This window comes from Hyla sarda, chromosome 1 (genome assembly GCF_029499605.1).
Source record: "Hyla sarda isolate aHylSar1 chromosome 1, aHylSar1.hap1, whole genome shotgun sequence".
NCBI lineage: Eukaryota > Metazoa > Chordata > Amphibia > Anura > Hylidae > Hyla > Hyla sarda.
Genome location: NC_079189.1, coordinates 600,974,227 through 600,994,583, shown reverse-complemented (window position 1 = coordinate 600,994,583; position 20,357 = coordinate 600,974,227). Strand labels below are relative to the sequence as shown.

The 20,357-nt window shown below is 43.3% G+C and overlaps 2 protein-coding genes across 3 annotated transcripts in view; one reads left to right on the top strand and one right to left on the bottom strand.

The window, feature by feature from the left end:
- The window catches only part of LOC130296518 (oocyte zinc finger protein XlCOF6-like), a 208,051-nt gene extending 194,910 nt beyond the window's left edge, over positions 1-13,141 (top strand). Inside the window, exons 1-5 of one of the 2 annotated variants that reach the window (XM_056548144.1) lie at positions 94-221; positions 9,249-9,375; positions 9,459-9,526; positions 10,013-10,574; positions 10,983-13,141. In XM_056548144.1, coding sequence (XP_056404119.1) covers positions 9,288-9,375; positions 9,459-9,526; positions 10,013-10,574; positions 10,983-12,601 — 2,337 coding nt within the window. In that variant the 5' untranslated portion in view covers positions 94-221; positions 9,249-9,287 and the 3' untranslated portion in view covers positions 12,602-13,141. Of the gene's footprint in view, positions 1-93; positions 222-9,248; positions 9,376-9,458; positions 9,527-10,012; positions 10,575-10,982 lie in introns of those variants that run through there. The other variant, XM_056548136.1, reaches the window with a different exon arrangement.
- LOC130296459 (oocyte zinc finger protein XlCOF7.1-like) overlaps positions 1-20,357 on the bottom strand; it is a 120,128-nt gene that overhangs the window by 70,238 nt on the left and 29,533 nt on the right. The gene's annotated exons all lie outside the window — the stretch shown is intronic.

Here is a 20,357-nt window from a genome sequence, read left to right as displayed (position 1 = left end):
ATATATATCATATACCGCATCTCCAAACTTGTCTTAGTCACCTATCCAGCTATGTCATCACTATAGTTTGCATGTTAGGAAAAGAGGCTCATGTAGAACAAAAAGTCTCTCTCATGTGGTTATGACTTGGCCAATGCTCCTCATGGAGAAGATGCATATTCCATGAGTATCTAGTGCTGGAAATCGAAACACCTCGGAAAGACGTTATTTCCATTCAAAAGGTAAGAATTCCAGGACATGACCAGAGTAGACACATAAAATCAGGTTCCATTTTCCCCCTTATATCACATACAGTCATGGCCGTAAATGTTGACACCCCTGAAATTTTTCTAGAAAATGAAGTATTCTCACAGAAAAGGATTGCAGTAACACATGTTTTGCTATACACATGTTTATTCCCTTTGTGTGTATTGTAAATAAACCAAAAAAGGGAGGAAAAAAAGCAAATTGGACATAATGTCACCAAACTCCAAAAATGGTCTGGACAAAATTATTGGCACCCTTAACTTAATATTTGGTTGCACACCCTTTGGAAAAAATAACTGAAATCAGTCACTTCCTATAACCATCAATAAGCTCCTTACACCTCTCAGCCGGAATGTTGGACCACTCTTCCTTTACAAACTGCTCCAGGTCTCTCTTATTGGAAGGCGCCTTTTCCCAACAGTAATTTTAAGATCTCTCCACAGGTGATCAATGGGATTTAGATCTGGACTCATTGCTGCCACTTCAGGACTCTCCAGCGCTTTGTTGCTATCCATTTCTGGGGGCTTTTTGATGTATGTTTGGGGTCATTGTCCTGCTGGAAGACCCAAGAACTCAGACACAAACCCAGCTTTCTGACACTGGTCTGTACAGTGCGACCCAAAATCCGTTGGTAATCCTCAGATTTCATGATGTCTTGTACACATTCAAGGCCCCCAGTGCCAGAGGCAGCAAAACAACCCAAAACATCATTGACCCTCCCCCATATTTCACTGTAGGTACTGTGTTCTTTTCTTTGTAGGCCTCATTCCGTTTTCGGTAAACAGTAGAATGATGTGCTTTACCAAAAAGCTCTTTTGGTCTCATCTGTCCACAAGACATTTTCCCAGAAGGATTTTGTTTACTCAAGTTCATTTTGACAAAATGTAGTGTTGCTTATTTATGTCTCTGTGTCAGCAGTGGGGTCCTCCTGGGTCTCCTCCATAGTGGGGTCCTCCTGGGTCTCCTCCATAGTGGGGTCCTCCTGGGTCTCCTGCCATAGCATTTCATTTCATTTAAATGTTGACGGATTGTTTGTGATGACACTGATGCTCCCTGAGTCTGGCTTGAATATCTTTGGAACTTGTTTGGGGCTGCTTAACCACCATCCAGACTATCCTGCATTGACACCTTTCATAAATTTTTCTCTTCTGTCCACGTCCAGGGTCATAAGCTACAGTGCCATGGGGGTTGCAAACTTCTTGATAATGTTGCACACTGTGGACAAAGGCAAATCTAGATCTCTGGAGATGGACTTGTAACCTTGAGATTGTTGATATTTTTCCACAATTTTCAGACAGTTCTCTTCTTTTTCTGTTGTTCATACTTAGTGTGGCACACACAGGCACACAATGCAAAGACTAAGTGAACTTCTCTCCTTTTTATCTGCTTTCAGGTGTGATTTTTATATTGCTCTGCCCCAGGTGAGTTTCAAGGAGCAAGGCATGCTTGAAACAATCTTATTATTCCACAACTTTGAAAGGGAGCCAATAATTTTGTCCAGCCCATTTTTGGAGTTTGGTGACATTATGTCCAAGTTGCTTTTTTTCCCTCCTTTTTTGGTTTAGTTCCAATACACACAAAGGGAATAAACATGTGTATAGCAAAACATGTGTTACTGCAATCCTTTTCTGTGAGAAATACTTCATTTTGTTGAAAAACATTTAAGGCCATGACTGTATAAAATGGTGTTATATAAGAGAGTAGCCCTGTCTCCTACTCTAGGGGATCTTCCTTACTTAAAGGGGTACTCTGGTGAAAAACAATTCTTTTCAAAAAAAATCCTTCCAGCACTTATTAGTTGCTGTATACTACAGAGGAAGTTCTTTTCTTTTTACATTTCTTTCCAGTCTGACCACAGTGCTCTCTGCTGACACCTCTGTCCATGTCAGGAACTGTCCAGTGTAGGAGCAAATCCCCATAGCAAACCTCTTCTGCTCTAAACAGTTCCTGACATGGTCAGAGGTGTCAGCAGAGAGCACTGTGGTCAGACTGAAAAGAAATTCAAAAAGAAAAGCACTTCCTCTGTAGTATACAGCAGCTAACATGTACTGGAAGGATTAAGATTTTTAAATAGAAGTAATTTACAAATCTGTTTAAAATTCTGGCACCAGATGTCACGCCCCTTCGCATAGACTTGCATTGAGAGGGGCGGGGCATGACGTCACAAGCTCCCGGCTCCCGCATTCGGAACAGTTTTTTCAAAACGCTGAGCAGCCCATAGACATCTTATCCCCTATTCTGTCTGATTGTGGGGGTCCCGCCGCCATCTCAGCTGTGACACCCCAGACATCTGATGCACAAAGTGACTGGTGATGCAGGGCAGAGCCGTCACGCCCCCTCCCATAGACTTGCATCAAGGGGGCGTGGCAGTGATATCATGAGCAGGGCGCGGCCGGAACGTCACGAGCCTCTGGCGCTGCACCCGACGATCCTTTGGATAGGGGATAAGATGTCTAGGGGCGGAGTGCCCCTTTAAGGTAATCTGTCATTAGGCTTATAGTGTGGGTGATGCTGGTTACAATGGCTGTTTTATGATCCCGTGCTTCCATACCTCTGCTGTGGCCTAAAATGTACACATGCAAATTAGGTGGATCGGTGCATCTGGGATGTTCCCCCGCCCAGAGTGCACTGTGAGGTCAGGCACGCATCTTCCATGTTAACGCCCTCTTCACGCACATTTATCGAGCAGAGTGCTCTCACTTACTGTCCTCTCGCACTGACAATCGCGCATGCGCTGGAAGTCAAGTGGTGCTGTGTACCAGTTGTGGCCATCTTAGTGGCGTATGTGCAATTGTAACTGCGTGACAACAGTACGTAAGATCTCTATGATGAAGAGAGAGGAACATGAAGAGGGCATGACACAGTGCACCCAGGGCAAGGGAACGCCCCAAGTGCACCAAGCCAAATTATTTTGCATATTTAAAGGAGTACTCCTGTGGAAAACTTTTTTTTTTTTTTTAAATCAGCTGGTGCCATAAAGTTAAACAGATTTGTAAATCACTTCTATTAAAAAATCTTAATCCTTCCAATATATTTTAATCGGCTGTATACTACAGAGGAAGTGCTCTCTGCTGACATCTCTGTCCATTTTAAGAACTGTCCAGAGCAGCACATGTTTGCTATAGGGATTTTCTCCTGCTCTGGACAGTTCCAAAAATGGACAGCAGAGGTCAGCAGAGAGCACTGTGCTCGTGACAGAAGAGAAATCCAAAAAGAAAAGCATTTCCTCTGTAGTATACAGCCCCTAAAAAGTACTTGAAGGATTCAGATTTTTTTTAATAGAAGTAATTTACAAATCTGTTTAACTTTCAGGCACCAGTTGATTAAAAAAAAAAAAAAAAAAAGTTTTCCACGGGAGTACCCCTTAAAATTTTCAGCCAGGAAGGAACGGAGGCACGAATTACAGAGCTATAAAGACAAATGTAATTGGCGTCACCCGCACTATAAACCTGTACCAGCATGTAAGTACAGGTGACGTGGATGACAGATTCACTTTAAAGGGGTACTCCACCCCCTGACATCTTATCTTCTTATCTCCTATTCAAAGGAAAGGGGATAAGATGTGTGATCGCCCCATCCCATAGACTTACATTAAGGGGGCGTGGCCATGATGTCACAACCCCGCCGCCACTCCAAGCTTTTGGAACAAAATGTTACGAACACTGGGACAGTGGAGTACCGCTTTAAGGAAACAAAAAGTTGGTATAGACCGAAGGGGCTGTGCTCATCTCGTACATAAACGGATGTTGTGCGGTGTAGAATACTGACAGCGCGTTAAGCAGGAACTCCGCTCATATCCTCTAGGTGTCGGTGCGCACAGCGGCAGGGCCTGTAGATTCCAGTAGTGTGTGCGTTGTACTATGGTAAGAAAAAGTATGTAAAATGTCAGAAATGACTTGATTTGTCATTTCTACTTCTATGGTGACTAAAAATATTAGTGTTAAAGGGGTACTCCGCTGGTGCCAGAAAGTTAAATAGATTTGTAAATTACTTCTATTTAAAAATCTTAATCCTTCCAGTACTTGTCAGCTTCTGTATCCTACAGAGGAAGTTCTCTTCTTTTTGAATTTTCTTTCTGTCTGACCACAGTGCTCTCTGCTGACACCTCTATCCATGTCAGGAACTGTCCATAGTAGGAGAGGTTTGCTATGGGGATTTGCTCCCATTATGGACAGTTCCTGATATGGACAGAGGTGTCAGCAGAGAGCACTGTGGTCATGAAAGAACTACACAACTTCCTGTAGAGCATACAGCAGCTGATAAGTATTGGAAGGATAAAGATTTTTTTTATAGAAGAAATTTACAAATCTGTTTAACTTTCTGGCACCAGTTGATAAAATAAAGTTTTCCAGTGGAGTACCCCTTTGAATCAACTCTAAACTGCCCCTTATGTGAAGTTTTTTAGTTATTTTTTTTTTTAACAAAGTTTTTGTCTAAAGACCCATTCGAGTCTATAGGACTTTCTGCTTGCGTTACTCTCAGCCTGTGGAGATTGTCCAGGACTTTAACATCCTCTCGGCAGGTTAGTGTGGAAAACAGAATATTAGGTCACAATACATCAAAGGGGTACTCCGGTGAAAAACTTTTTTTTTTTTTTTCAAACCAATTTGTAAGTTACTTCTATTTAAAAATCTTAATTCTTACAGTACTTATCAGCTGCTGTATGCTCCACAGGAAGTTGTGTAATTCTTTTAAGTCAGACCACAGTGCTCTCTGCTGACACCTCTGTCCATGTCAGGAACTGTCCAGAGCCAGAGCAAATCCCCATAGCAAACCTATGCAGCTCTGGACAGTTCCTGAAATCGACAGCTACATATACAGCTGTACTGTGCACACATACAGCTCAGCTACATGTACATTACACATATACAGCTCTACTGTGTACACATACAGCTCAGCTACATGCACATTACACATATACAGCTCTACTGTGTACATACAGCTCAGCTACATGTACATTACACATATACAGCTCTACTGTGTACACATACAGCTCAGCTACATGTACATTACACATATACAGCACTACTGTGTACACATACAGCTCAGCTACATGTACATTACACATATACAGCTCTACTGTGTACACATACAGCTCAGCTACATGTACATTACACATATACAGCTCTACTGTGTACACATACAGCTCAGCTACATGTACATTACACATATACAGCTCTACTGTGTACATACAGCTCAGCTACATGTACATTACACATATACAGCTCTACTGTGTACACATACAGCTCAGCTACATGTACATTACACATATACAGCTCTACTGTGTACACATATACAGCTCTACTGTGTACACATACAGCTCAGCTACATGTACATTACACCTATACAGCTCTACTGTGTACACATACAGCTCAACTACATGCACATTACACATATATAGCTCTACTGTGTACACATACAGCTCAGCTACATGCACATTACACATATACAGCTCTACTGTGTACACATACAGCTCAGCTACATGTACATTACACATATACAGCTCTACTGTGTACACATACAGCTCAGCTACATGCACATTACACATATACAGCTCTACTGTGTACACATACAGCTCAGCTACATGTACATTACACATATACAGCTCTACTGTGTACACATACAGCTCAGCTACATGTACATTACACATATACAGCTCTACTGTGTACACATACAGCTCAGCTACATGCACATTACACATATACAGCTCTACTGTGTACACATACAGCTCAGCTACATGTACATTACACATATACAGCTCTACTGTGTACACATACAGCTCGGCTACATGCACATTACACATATACAGCTCTACTGTGTACACATACAGCTCAGCTACATGTACATTACACATATACAGCTCTACTGTGTACACACAGCTCAGCTACATGCACATTACACATATACAGCTCTACTGTGTACACATACAGCTCAGCTACATGTACATTACACATATACAGCTCTACTGTGTACACATACAGCTCAGCTACATGCACATTACACATATACAGCACTACTGTGTACACATACAGCTCAGCTACATGTACATTACACATATACAGCTCTACTGTGTACACATACAGCTCAGCTACATGTACATTACACATACAGCTCAGCTACATGTACATTACACATATACAGCTCTACCATGTACACATACAGCTCAGCTACATGTACATTACACATATACAGCTCTACTGTGTACACATACAGCTCAGCTACATGTACATTACACATATACAGCTCAGCTACATGTACATTACACATATACAGCTCTACTGTGTACACATACAGCTCAGCTACATGCACATTACACATATACAGCTCTACTGTGTACACATACAGCTCAGCTACATGCACATTACACATATACAGCTCAGCTACATGTACATTACACATATACAGCTCTACTGTGTACACATACAGCTCAGCTACATGCACATTACACATATACAGCTCTACTGTGTACACATACAGCTCAGCTACATGCACATTACACATATACAGCTCTACTGTGTACACATACAGCTCAGCTACATGTACATTACACATATACAGCTCTACTGTGTACACATACAGCTCAGCTACATGCACATTACATATACAGCTCTACTGTGTACATATACAGCTCAGCTACATGTACATTACACATATACAGCTCTACTGTGTACACATACAGCTCAGCTACATGCACATTACACACAGCTCTGCTGCAGACATATATAACACACACATACACAGCTCTGCACCACGCACATCACACACACACAGCTCTGCTGCATACACATAACTTCAGCTCATCCAGCAGCGATCACAACCAGCACAGCAGAGTCCTGCATACACTGAGCAGATGAGCCTAGAGCAGCAGCCCCTGATCATGTGACTCCTCCTCCTCTTTCTCCATGTGACTGATCACATGACTGTGACATCATGGCAGGTGGTGTAAGCACAGGGTAAGTACCCGGCTCTGTACAGTCTGCGGTGGAGGTATGTAGTGTATATATATATATATATGAGGATTGTGATGTCATCAGGAGCCCTATGTTAAGGATATTCTTGATGACTGGAGAGGTGACCCTGCTGGGAATGCTGGGACATTATACAGTAATGGAGGGGTCTGGTGATGACTGGAGAGGTGACACTGCTGGGAATGCTGGGACATTATACAGTAATGGAGGGGTCTGGTGATGACTGGAGAGGTGACACTGCTGGGAATGCTGGGACATTATACAGTAATGGAGGGGTCTGGTGATGACTGGAGAGGTGACACTGCTGGGACATTATACTGTAATGGAGGGGTCTGGTGATGACTGGAGAGGTGACACTGCTGGGAATGCTGGGACATTATACAGTAATGGAGGGGTCTGGTGATGACTGGAGAGGTGACCCTGCTGGGACATTATACAGTAATGGAGGGGTCTGGTGATGACTGGAGAGGTGACACTGCTGGGAATGCTGGGACATTATACAGTAATGGAGGAGTCTGGTGATGACTGGAGAGGTGACACTGCTGGGAATGCTGGGACATTATACAGTAATGCAAGGGTCTGGTGATGACTGGAGAGGTGACACTGCTGGGAATGCTGGGACATTATACAGTAATGGAGGGGTCTGGTGATGACTGGAGAGGTGACACTGCTGGGACATTATACAGTAATGGAGGGGTCTGGTGATGACTGGAGAGGTGACACTGCTGGGACATTATACAGTAATGGAGGGGTCTGGTGATGACTGGAGAGGTGACACTGCTGGGAATGCTGGGACATTATACAGTAATGGAGGAGTCTGGTGATGACTGGAGAGGTGACACTGCTGGGACATTATACAGTAATGGAGGGGTCTGGTGATGACTGGACAGGTGACACTGCTGGGACATTATACAGTAATGGAGGGGTCTGGTGATGACTGGAGAGGTGACACTGCTGGGACATTATACAGTAATGGAGGGGTCTGGTGATGACTGGAGAGGTGACACTGCTGGGAATGCTGGGACATTATACAGTAATGGAGGAGTCTGGTGATGACTGGAGAGGTGACACTGCTGGGACATTATACAGTAATGGAGGGGTCTGGTGATGACTGGAGAGGTGACACTGCTGGGACATTATACAGTAATGGAGGGGTCTGGTGATGACTGGAGAGGTGACACTGCTGGGACATTATACAGTAATGGAGGGGTCTGGTGATGACTGGAGAGGTGACACTGCTGGGACATTATACAGTAATGGAGGGGTCTGGTGATGACTGGAGAGGTGACACTGCTGGGACATTATACAGTAATGGAGGAGTCTGGTGATGACTGGAGAGGTGACACTGCTGGGACATTATACAGTAATGGAGGGGTCTGGTGATGACTGGAGAGGTGACACTGCTGGGAATGCTGGGACATTATACAGTAATGGAGGGGTCTGGTGATGACTGGAGAGGTGACACTGCTGGGAATGCTGGGACATTATACAGTAATGGAGGGGTCTGGTGATGACTGGAGAGGGGACACTGCTGGGAATGCTGGGACATTATACAGTAATGGAGGGGTCTGGTGATGACTGGAGAGGTGACACTGCTGGGAATGCTGGGACATTATACAGTAATGGAGGGGTCTGGTGATGACTGGAGAGGTGACACTGCTGGGACATTATACAGTAATGGAGGGGTCTGGTGATGACTGGAGAGGTGACACTGCTGGGACATTATACAGTAATGGAGGGGTCTGGTGATGACTGGAGAGGTGACACTGCTGGGAATGCTGGGACATTATACAGTAATGGAGGGGTCTGGTGATGACTGGAGAGGTGACACTGCTGGGAATGCTGGGACATTATACAGTAATGGAGGGGTCTGGTGATGACTGGAGAGGTGACACTGCTGGGAATGCTGGGACATTATACAGTAATGGAGGGGTCTGGTGATGACTGGAGAGGTGACACTGCTGGGAATGCTGGGACATTATACAGTAACACCACTGGAGGGGTCGGGGTGATGACTGTATCATTGTGTGTCAGGTTCCTATAAGGTGTCAGGACGTGGCGGTGTATTTCTCCATGGAGGAGTGGGAGTATGTAGAAGGACACAAGGATCAGTACAAGGATCAGGTGATGATGGAGGATCAGCAGCCCCTCACATCAGCAGGTAATAGACATGACTATATACACACGTCCTCTCATTATTTGTATGTAAAGAATGAATTCAGTCTCTGTATGTGTTCCCTACAGTCAGATCCAGTAAGAGAACAGCAGCAGAGAGGTGTCCCCGTCCTCTTCTTCCACAGGATCAGGATCAGGTAGATGGAGATATTCCCTATGATCTGTAGAAGGGCTGTGAAGCTCTTGTGTTCAGTCTTGTTTTATCCTACAGTATTATATGCTTTATACTTGTGGAATGAGAAAGGTGGAGATGACAGGATAAAGCCGACCATAGACATTACATGTTGTCTGGATCTTCTCACAGTTTTCTGGCTATGGAGACTGCTGGTTGGAATAAGGAACCAACAGGTTGGATTTATACCCATCTGATCCTTTATTTCCCCTGAGACAAACCCCAGAGGTGTCTGGCAGGAGCTGATCTCCTCCACTGACACAACCTGAAATCTGTCTAGCCGGATATACATGTGTATGAGGGTCCTGAGGCTTTCAGTGATCCAGCTTCTAGAAGACTTACTCCTGTCTTTTCTGTCCACCATTATAATTAATGATCTTTTCTGCTCATATAAAACATTCCAGGTGACCTATCCTACTGTCTGATGACTTTTACAATATTTATTTCACAGGTTATGAATCGGGAGAAAGATCTGAACAATATTAATGCTACAGACATAAAAGAAGAAGAAGAGATAGATGTGAGCAGTCATGAGCAGTATAAGGAGGACATTCCTACAGGGAAAGATCTGAGATATATTAATGTTACAAACACAAGAAAAGAAGAGGAGACAGATGTGAGCAGTGATAAGCAGTATAAGGAGGACATTCCTACAAGGAAAGATCTGAGCTATGTTAACCCTATAGACACAATGGAAGAAGAGACAGATGTTAGGGTTAATGAGCAGTATGAGGAGGACATTAATATTCATGTTACAGACATAAAAGAAGAAGAGACAGATGTGAGCGGTGATGAGCAGTATAAGGAGGACATTCCTACAGGGAAAGATCTGATCTATATTAATGCTACAGACATAAAGGAAGAAGAAGAAGAGACAGATGTGAGCGGTGATGAGCAGTATAAGGAGGACATTCCTACAGGGAAAGATCTGATCTATATTAACACTACAGACATAAAGGAAGAAGAGACAGATGTGAGCAGTGATGAGCAGTATAAGGAGGAAATTCCTACAGGTAATTGCCCAGGATAGTTGTAATTACTAAATGCAGAGAAGAGTCACTGATTCTATTTAGTCACAGACTACAACAATTTTGTATGGCACTTTTTAAGATCTGTGTCCTGTCAGTCCTTTCTGCTGTATATTCTCCTATTCAGCCATAATATAAACTAAATATGGATAAAAATGTAACCCCGCTACAGGCGATAACACATAATGTGCATTTATAATATGGATGTAGAATACAGCTGGAATATGGAGATAAAATATCATATATGTGAGTGAGGCTATAGCCCAAAAAAACATCAATGATCTGTTGCCATCGCTGTCTTAGTTAATAAATTACTCTCTGTATATATAAATGTTATATAATGTACATGGTTATGATAATTAAAAGTAATACAATCTGTGTTATCCTTGACAGACGACTGTACCAGGAGATCAGAGGAGAATCTTCTATCTTCATATTATAAAGCAGATGATGATATCACACAAGATACATATGAAGAACATTCCATTATCCCAGATACACCCTCAGCCCTTCACAGACAAGATCTGTCATCTCATCCTGTTATACCCGTCCTGTCTTCTGATCCATTACAGACTGTTAAGAAGCCATCCCCATGTTTAGAACATGGGAAACGTTTTGCTGTGAAGTCAAATCTAGTTCAACATCAAAGGTCTCAAACAGGGAAGAAGCCAGCTTCATGTTCAGAATGTGGTAAATGTTTTACTAGGAAATCTTATCTTCTTATACATGAGAGAACTCACACAGGGGAGAAGCCGTTTTCGTGTTCAGAATGTGGCAAATGTTTTACTCAGAAATCACATCTTGTTGAGCATCAACGAACTCACACAGGGGAAAAACCATTTTCATGTTTGGAGTGTGGCAAATGCTTTACTTTTAAATCAGATCTTACTAAACATCAGAGAATTCACACGGGGGAGAAGCCGTTTGCATGTACAGAATGTGGAAAATGTTTTACTGCGGCATCACATCTTGTTCAACATCAAAGAACTCACATGACAGAGAAGCCATTTGCGTGCTCAGAATGTGGGAAAGGCTTTACTACAAACTTACATCTTGCTGATCATCAAAGAAGTCACACAGGAGAGAAGCCATTTGCATGTACTGAATGTGGTAAATGTTGTGTTCGGCAATCCGATCTTATTAAACATCAACAAACTCACATGGGGGTGAAACCATTTTCATGTTCAGAATGTGGCAAATGCTATACTCAGAAATCAAATCTTGTTGAACATCAAAGAACTCACACAGGAGAGAAGCCATTTTCATGTTCAGAATGTGGCAAATGTTTCACTCAGAAATCAAATCTTACAGAACATCACAGAGCACACACAGGAGAGAAGCCATTCACATGTTCTGAATGTGGAAAATGTTTTTCTAAAAAAGCAATGCTTGTTACACATGAAAGAATCCACTCAGGGAAGAAACCTTATTCATGTCCAGAATGTGACAAATGTTTTGCTCAGAAATCAAATCTCATCAAACATCTTACTTGTCACACAGGGGAGAAGCCATTTTTATGCCCAGAATGTGGGAAATGTTATACTCAAAAATCACATCTTGCTAGACATCAAGAAACTCACTCAGGAAAGAAACCGTATTCGTGTTCAGAATGTGGCAAATGTTTCTTTCAGAAACCAGATCTTCTTAAACATCTTACATGTCACACAGGGGTGAAGCCATTTTCATGTTCTGAATGTGGGAAATGTTTTAGCATAAAATCAAGTCTTTTGGCCCATCTAAGAACCCACTCAGGAACAAAGCCCTTTTCATGTTCAGAATGTGGCAAACGTTTTACTAGGAGATCGTATCTTCTTATACACCATAGAACTCACGCAGGGGAGAAACCATTCGCATGTTTAGAATGTGGAAAATGTTATTATCGGAAATCGCATCTTGATAGACATCAAGGAACTCACTCAGGAAAGAAACGTTTTTCTTGTTCAGAATGTGGAAAATATTTTTCTCAAAAATCTATTCTTGTTACACATCAAAGAACTCACACAGGAGAGTAAAAGTTTACTTACTTTTTTTTATTGTTGATTATACAAGAAAGGCTTGGATTAGAGAAAGCTGTCCGGCACTGCCAGACTCTCCTCTGACTCCTCTGAAGGAACCCAGTCAGTCCCTGTACAATAGGTGGCGCTCAACTCCCCAAGAAGATACAGTGTCCATAATCCAAAAAATACTTTCAGTAGAGAAAAGGAATGGCACTCACCGTTGTCTTTTATTTCGTATTCTTTATTTTCCATAAAGTGCAGGTGCGTAAAACGGCATATCACCCGTCCGGGTGTGGACGCCAGTGCGCGTGCTTCAGGTAACAATTGTTTCGCTCCTACTGAGCTTCAACAGACCTTACCCCTTCCTTAGCGACCGACCCACCGCACCACGTCGCACCCCCCACCGTAGTGCTGGGCGGTATACCGGTATGAACCGGATACTGTTTTTTTTCTTCCACGGTATGGATTTTTGCCCATACCGCTATACCGGTCAGGCCCCTCCCCCACCCTCCGAGTCAATAAAAAAAAATTAAACTTACCCGTAATGGGGGTGGTCCGAGCCATCCATCCTTCCTGTAGTGTCCGGCGGCATTCCGGGTGGAGGGTGAACCGGTCCTGGCTGTCCTTCTTCTCTGGGGGTTCTCTTCTCCACTCCGGGCAGGCTTCGGCCTAGTAACGCAGCATAGACGCCGCTACGCCGTGACGTCAGGTGCGTCGCTGCGCACGGGCGTCACTGCGCAGCGGCGTCTATGCTGCGTTACTAGGCCGAAGCCTGCCCGGAGTGGAGAAGAGAACCCCCAGAGAAGAAGGACAGCCAGGACCGGTTCACCCTCCACCCGGAATGCCGCCGGACACTACAGGAAGGATGGATGGCCTGGACCACCCTGACAGGAAGGGGGAAAGAAGCGGGTGGTGGCGGCGGCCTATGGCACCGCAAAAGCCACTGCAGTGCATTGATTTAAAGCGCCCGCTTTAAATCAATGATCTGCAGCGGTGTCGCGGGGGGATAAATAGCCGATAACGTATACCGGAATATCGGTATAAGTTATCAGCTATCAGCCCTAACCTCCACAGATTATCGGTATCGGCCCTAAAAAAACAATATCGGTCGATCCTTAATTCTTAGTACGTTTGAAGGTGACAAGTGGCCTGTTTTTTCTAATATTACCGATCAGAGGATCTCTCTCGATCAGGTGCCAGTTCGAAAGTATGGCACTTTATACTTTTTACCGGACTGTACCTGAAAGAGAAACAGAACCTCTCATCTTCTGATTTTTTAGTAGTTCTTTTCACAGTCTTTTTGGAAAGAAGTTTTTTTCTATCTAGTTTTCTGGCTCTAGTTAGGGCTTTGGTTAGAACCTCTTGTGGGTAGCCTCTTAAAAGAAGCTGCTCAGTTAGGGTTTGTGCCTGTGCTTCGAATGTTTCTTCAGCGCTATTTATGCGCTTCAGGCACAGGTACTGGCCATACGGAATTGCATTCCTGGTATGTGCCGGGTGGTAGCTTTGGTAATGGAGGTATGAGTTGGATGCTGTACTTTTCCTGTAACCTTTTGTTACTAACTCACCATCCTCTGCCGCCACCCGCACATCCAGGAATTCCAATTCCTCTTTACTATGTTTGCAAGTGAACAACATGTTCATGTCATTGTTATTCAACAACGACACGAACTGTTCGAAGTCTTCTACCGACCCACTCCGTAACATAAACACGTCGTCTACAAATCGAAAATAACAACGTATAAATTTAAGGTAGGGGTTACTGAGACAAAAGACATACCGTTCTTCAAAACAATCTAGAAAAAGATTAGCCAGGGTACATGCAACCGGGGTACCCATCGCGGTACCCTGGTTTTGACTGTACCACTGGCTACCAAACTTAAATACATTATTACCCAGAATACAAGAAAGGAATACAGCTGGTAAAATGAAAGGAAAAAAGAAATTGAGTGCACTAAATAAAATATCCAGAATTACCAAATAAGCAAATGGAATCCAGATAACACACCTATAGATCATCTTTGCACAATATTTTATGAAAAAACCTGTATGTGTGTGTGTATATATATATATATATATATATATATATATATATATACACCAAATTAAAACCTCCTATTAATAGTATATAAATATTTTCTTTCATAATATGTTTGCTTGTGTTTGGATTTACTGTATCTTTCTTTGTACTTTTAGATCTTAAATATATTGCCTTAACCCCTTAAGGACCAGGAGTTTTTTCCGTTTTTGCATAATTCTTTCAATTTTGACCTAAAAATCCATATGATGGCTTATTTTTTGCGCTACCAATTCTACTTTGTAATGACATCAGTCATTTTACCCAAAAATCTACGGAGAAACGGAAAAAATCATTGTGCGACAAAATTTAAGAAAAAACACAATTTTGTAACTTTTGGGGGCTTCCGTTTCTACACAGTAAATTTTTCGGTAAAAATGACACCTTATCATTATTCTGTAGGTCCATACGATTAAAATGATCCCCTACTTATATAGGTTTAATTTTGTCGTACTTTTGGAAAAAATCATAATTACATGCAGGAAAATGTATACGCTTAAAATTGTCATTTTCTGACCCCTATAACTTTATTTTTCCGCATATGGGGAGGTATGAGGGCTCATTTTTTTGCACCGGGATTTGAAGTTTTTATCGGTACCATTTTTGTATTGATCGGACTTTTTGATCGCTTTTTATTCATTCATTCGTGATATAAAAAGTGACCAAAAGTACACAATTTTGAACTTTGGAATTTTTTTGCGTGTACGCTATTGACCGTGCGGTTTAATTAACAATATATTTTATAATTCGGATATTTACACACGCGGCAATACCACATATGTTTATATTTATTTACACTTTTTTTTTATGGGATTTTTATTAGGGAAGGGGTTAAATGATCTTTATTCAAATTTTTTCCCACTTTTTTTTGCAATGTTATAGCTCCCATAGGGACCTATAACACTGCACACACTGATCTTTCACATTGATCAATGGTTTCTTATAGGAAACCATTGATCAATGCTTCTGCCACTTGACTGCTCATGCCTGGATCTCAGGCACTGAGCAGTCATTCAGCAATCGGACACCAGGAGGCAGGTAAGGGACCCTCCTGCTGTCCTACAGCTGTTCTGGATGCCGTGATTTCACCGCAGCGATCCCAAACAGCCCCCTGATCTAACCGGCATGGTTTTACTTTCACTTTAGATGCGGCGTTCAACTTTGAACACCGCGTCTAAAGGGTTAATAGTGTGTGGCACCGGCCGCTGTTAGAGGCCCGGCCCGACCCACTATGACGCGTGGCCACGCTTTGGTCCTGCGTTATAGAAAGGGAAAGGACTCAGGACGTACCGGTACGTCCTTGGTCCTTAAGAGGTTAAAGCAGTGTTTCCCAACCAGGGTGCCTCCAGATGTTGCAAAACTACAACTCCCAGCATGCTTGGACAGCCTCCGGCACCCTGGTTGGGAAACGCTGCTCTAAAGCCTGTGGAGTTGGGGAAAAGCTCAAAAACACATGAATTCCGGTGTAATTTTAGCTAAAACTGTCTTACATAATTTCTTATGACTTTTAGACACTTTATACACATTCTTTCTGACAGGTTCGACAAAAGGGGCATTGGGATAAAACCTTAAAAATGCCTTAAAATGTGGCTTCAGATTCTAGTTTAAAGTAAGCCAACTAATAGTGGGAGCTGAGGCATTTTGATAATTCTGGTGCATTTGAAATTTCTCATTATAATCACTTATTTTATGCCATCTGATGGTTATTATTAAGCCACCGTACTTTACTGTTCAAGTCGGATGCACCTTTTCATTTCACTCATTGGTATTCATAAACTATTAACGTTCGGACATTTATGCACGCGGAGATATTACATATGTTTTTTATTTACATTGGGTTTTTTTTAAATGGGAAAAGGGGGGTGATTCAAACTTTTATTAGGGTAGGGGTTAAATCACATTTATTAACTTATTTTTTTTTTTACTTTTTTTTTTGCAGTGTTATAGCCCCATAGGGGACTATAACATGCAGTACATTGATTGCAGACACTGATCAATGCCATAGCATTGCATTGATCAGTGTTATCGGCGGTCAATTGCTCAAGCCTGGATCTCGGGCTTGGAGCAATTCATTGCCGATGGGACGTGGAGGAGGCAGGTAAGGGACCCTCCTCGTGCGTCCTAGCTGATCGGGACACCCAGGTGGTCCCGATCAGCCCAACTGAGCAGCCGTGAATTCTTTTTTTTACTTTAGAAGCGGCAATCAACTTTGATTGCCGCGTCTAAAGGGTCAATACTGGATATTACCATGATCGCTGATGTCCGGTATTAGCCCCAGGTCCCGGCTACTGTTAGCCGCTGGGACCAACCCGATATGACCACGTGACCCCACGTTATATATTGCGGGAGCTGGCACAGGATGTACAGGTACGCCCTGCGTCCTTAAAGCGTACCTATCATAGCACAGAAAAAAAATTATATGTTACTCAGCACCTCATCCTGATCATGTACATATATACTTTTATGTGTCTAGCCTCTGTATTTCTTTTAAAATCAGCTTATATCAGATCACATTAAATTTCCATCTTCTCTCAGACAGGGGGCGTGTCCCTCTCTTGCCCTCACTGTACATGACTAAACTTCCTCCCTCACTTTGTGTCACTGAGATGTCAGCCAATCACTGCACTCTGCTCTGTAACCCTTTCCTCTCTGGTTTTATGCTGCACATTTCGCACAGAGAGGAAGAAGGATTACTGGAGTGTGCCTGCTGTTCTCCTTAGACACTATGTAGTAGAGTCCTGTGCAGGACTGTTTTTTTAATCCTGCTCCAGCCTGCTCCCGATGATTTTTTGTCCAATCCTGTCTGCTAACATAGGAATGTACAGACACTAGGGTGCAATGCTCTGCACATACTCCCCATGTATAACAGAGTGTGTAGTACACACACTGCTATACATGGGGGGTATGTGCAGAGCATTGCACCCTAATGTATGTACAGATGTGAATAGCAGTGACTGTGCAGACTCAGAGGCCCTGGGTCACTGACCGATGCAATGCTCTGCACATACCCCCACCTGTATTGGAATGTACACCACACACACACTACTATACACATGGTGGGGGACATGTATCAAAGATTTTACCCCTGTTTTGTGTGTATTTTTTTGCGCAAAATTTTGCGCAAGCCCTTTTTTTGCGCTATTTTTTTGCGCACGTTTTGGTAGAGCATGTCCTCCAGATGTGGCTGAATCAGGGTACCTTGGAGTGACATCTATAGTACACATGGATTTATTAACTGCGTACTTTTTTTTTACACCAAAAATTTTGCCGCACGTGCTGTTTTTTCCCCGCAAATATAAGCCATCTTGGACTTAACGTAGCAAGATGCTCTAAATCATTGATTCTATTTTCCAAAGAGTGGATTTAGGAGATCACTATATTTATCCGCAATTTATGAAGCTCATTGCACTTGATTGATAAATTTAGCGCTTCTGAACATAATTTAGAATTCGGGAAAAGGGGTAAAATGCTTCTACCATACACAAATAATGATACATGTCCCCCGGTGTGTATGTGCAGACTGCAGAGCATTGCACCCTAGGGTCTGTAAAAGACACTAGGGTGCAAAGCTCTGCAGTGCACTTACCCCCATGTGAATAGCAGCGCAGAGCCACAGCACACTGTGTGTGTGAATTGTGAGTAACATTGGTGGCAGCTCTGACCTACCAGACCGGCGGGTGAAGTTGGAGTACAGAGTAAATAATCCTCCAGGGCAGGCTGAGCGCGCCACAAAATGGAGGTGCGGTTGCAGCAGGGGGATCAAACAGGACTGGGAGGAGCACTGTTAGATAGTCAGAGTGTCGGACTTATATTGAGGCTGCCATGGTAATCTCATTACTACTGGGGTGACACACTGTAACAAACCTCCTCCTCATGACATCTTTTTACTACTGAGGTGCACATTGTAACAAACCCCCTCTCCGTCTCCATACTACTGGGGTACATGTTGCTGTATGAGGGTGTAGATGCTGTCACACTTCTGCTCCTTCTCCTCTATGCTATGGACGGAGCTGTGCACTGTGCAATCATTCTCCTTTTTGATGCTGCAGAGAGCTGGAGAAGTGTGAGGGGGTGTGTGGCCTCCTCTCAGCCAATCACAGCAGCTCACACACTGCCCGCATTGACGGTGTCTCACGCTTTCATGGGCAGGGCTTTGCGCAATCTGGGTCTGGGGAAGATATTTTGCTTGTATGTTAACGTTATGTATCTTGACAATTCCAGCACGGTGTTGGTGAACAGCTGGAAGACTGACCCCTTTCCTATCCTTTCAGGGGTCCGACAAGGCTGCCCTCTATCACCTTTTTGTTTGTGTTATAGAGCTGTTCACAGAGTCTATCCAGCAGAATGAAGAGATCAGAGGGATCACAGCACCAGGACCCCCAGGTTTGGTCCTTCATTCTGTGCTTGGGTCTGCTTACTCTGATAGTCCCAGTGCTCAAATTCGCACCAATTTGGATGTTTCTACCTCCTGGGTTGCGGGACAAGGCAGGGGTGCCCACTTTCTCCCTTCCTTTTCGCGCTTGCGATTGAGCCTTTGGCAGCAGCCATCCGTAAAGATCCCACTATCTGTGGCATTCCTAGGGGGTCTATTGTGGAGAAAGGATCCCTTTATGCAGATGACACACTGGTATATTTAGCAGATGCAGGGGGTTCCCTAGTGTCTCTTATTGACCTACTTGATCGGTTTAGTTCTATTTCAGGCTTGCGGATAAACTGGGCTAAGTCCTCTCTCATTGTGCTCTCACCTGGAGTCCCCCTTCCCTCCTCTCTTCCAGCAGGGATACAAGTGGTCTCTCCGGATGGTCTTCGGGGTGCTCTTCCCTTATGATGGTAATTGTCTTTGCTATTATTTCATCCTTGTCATTGTGATGGAGTCGGACTATAGACCTACGGAGGCATTTGTTGTATGTTTCACCTTATTGGTGAGGTTTGTTAATTAAACTGCAAAATTCAGTAAATAAATAATAAAAAAAGATGCCATCAGTATACGGCTCCTTGGCTGATAACTTGGTTAAGGCCTAGGTTGATGCCAAGTGCACTTGTGGTCCCTTTGTAGCTTTGGCAAAAAGAGACATCGAACCTGGACCCTTGCAGGGTCTCGGAGGTGAAGGGTAGGTTTGTTGGGGGGCCTCTCTCCTGTTGGAGAAGGAATATGCAATAGACCGCATCTTTTGTGCGCGTTTTTTTTTTTATTGTGACATGTTTGCACTTTTTCTGGCATTTTGGAAGATAGAGAGCATGAGCCTCGGCTCTATGGTCCAACTTATCCCAACCCATGTCCTTTGAGTTTGGTCAGGTGATTGTGTTGGTCACGTCATCTGAAACAACACTCCATCACTCTACACTGTGCCGTCTGCATATAATACTGCCACACCCTGTGCCGTCTGCATATAATACTGCAACACCCTGTGCCATCTGCATATCATACTGCAACACCCTGTGCCGTTTGAATATAATACTACAACACCCTGCGCCGTCTGCATATAATACTGCAACACCCTGCGCCGTCTGCATATAATACTGCAACACCCTGTGCCGTCTGAATATAATACTACCACACCCTGTTCTGTCTGAATATAATACTGCCACACACTGTACTGTGAAGGCCTCTTCTCCTTGGTCATACATCCTTTACAAAGCCTGGAGGGTCGGCATGTCACGGCAGAATGATGTAGTAGCCATGCTGGTTAATTGTGA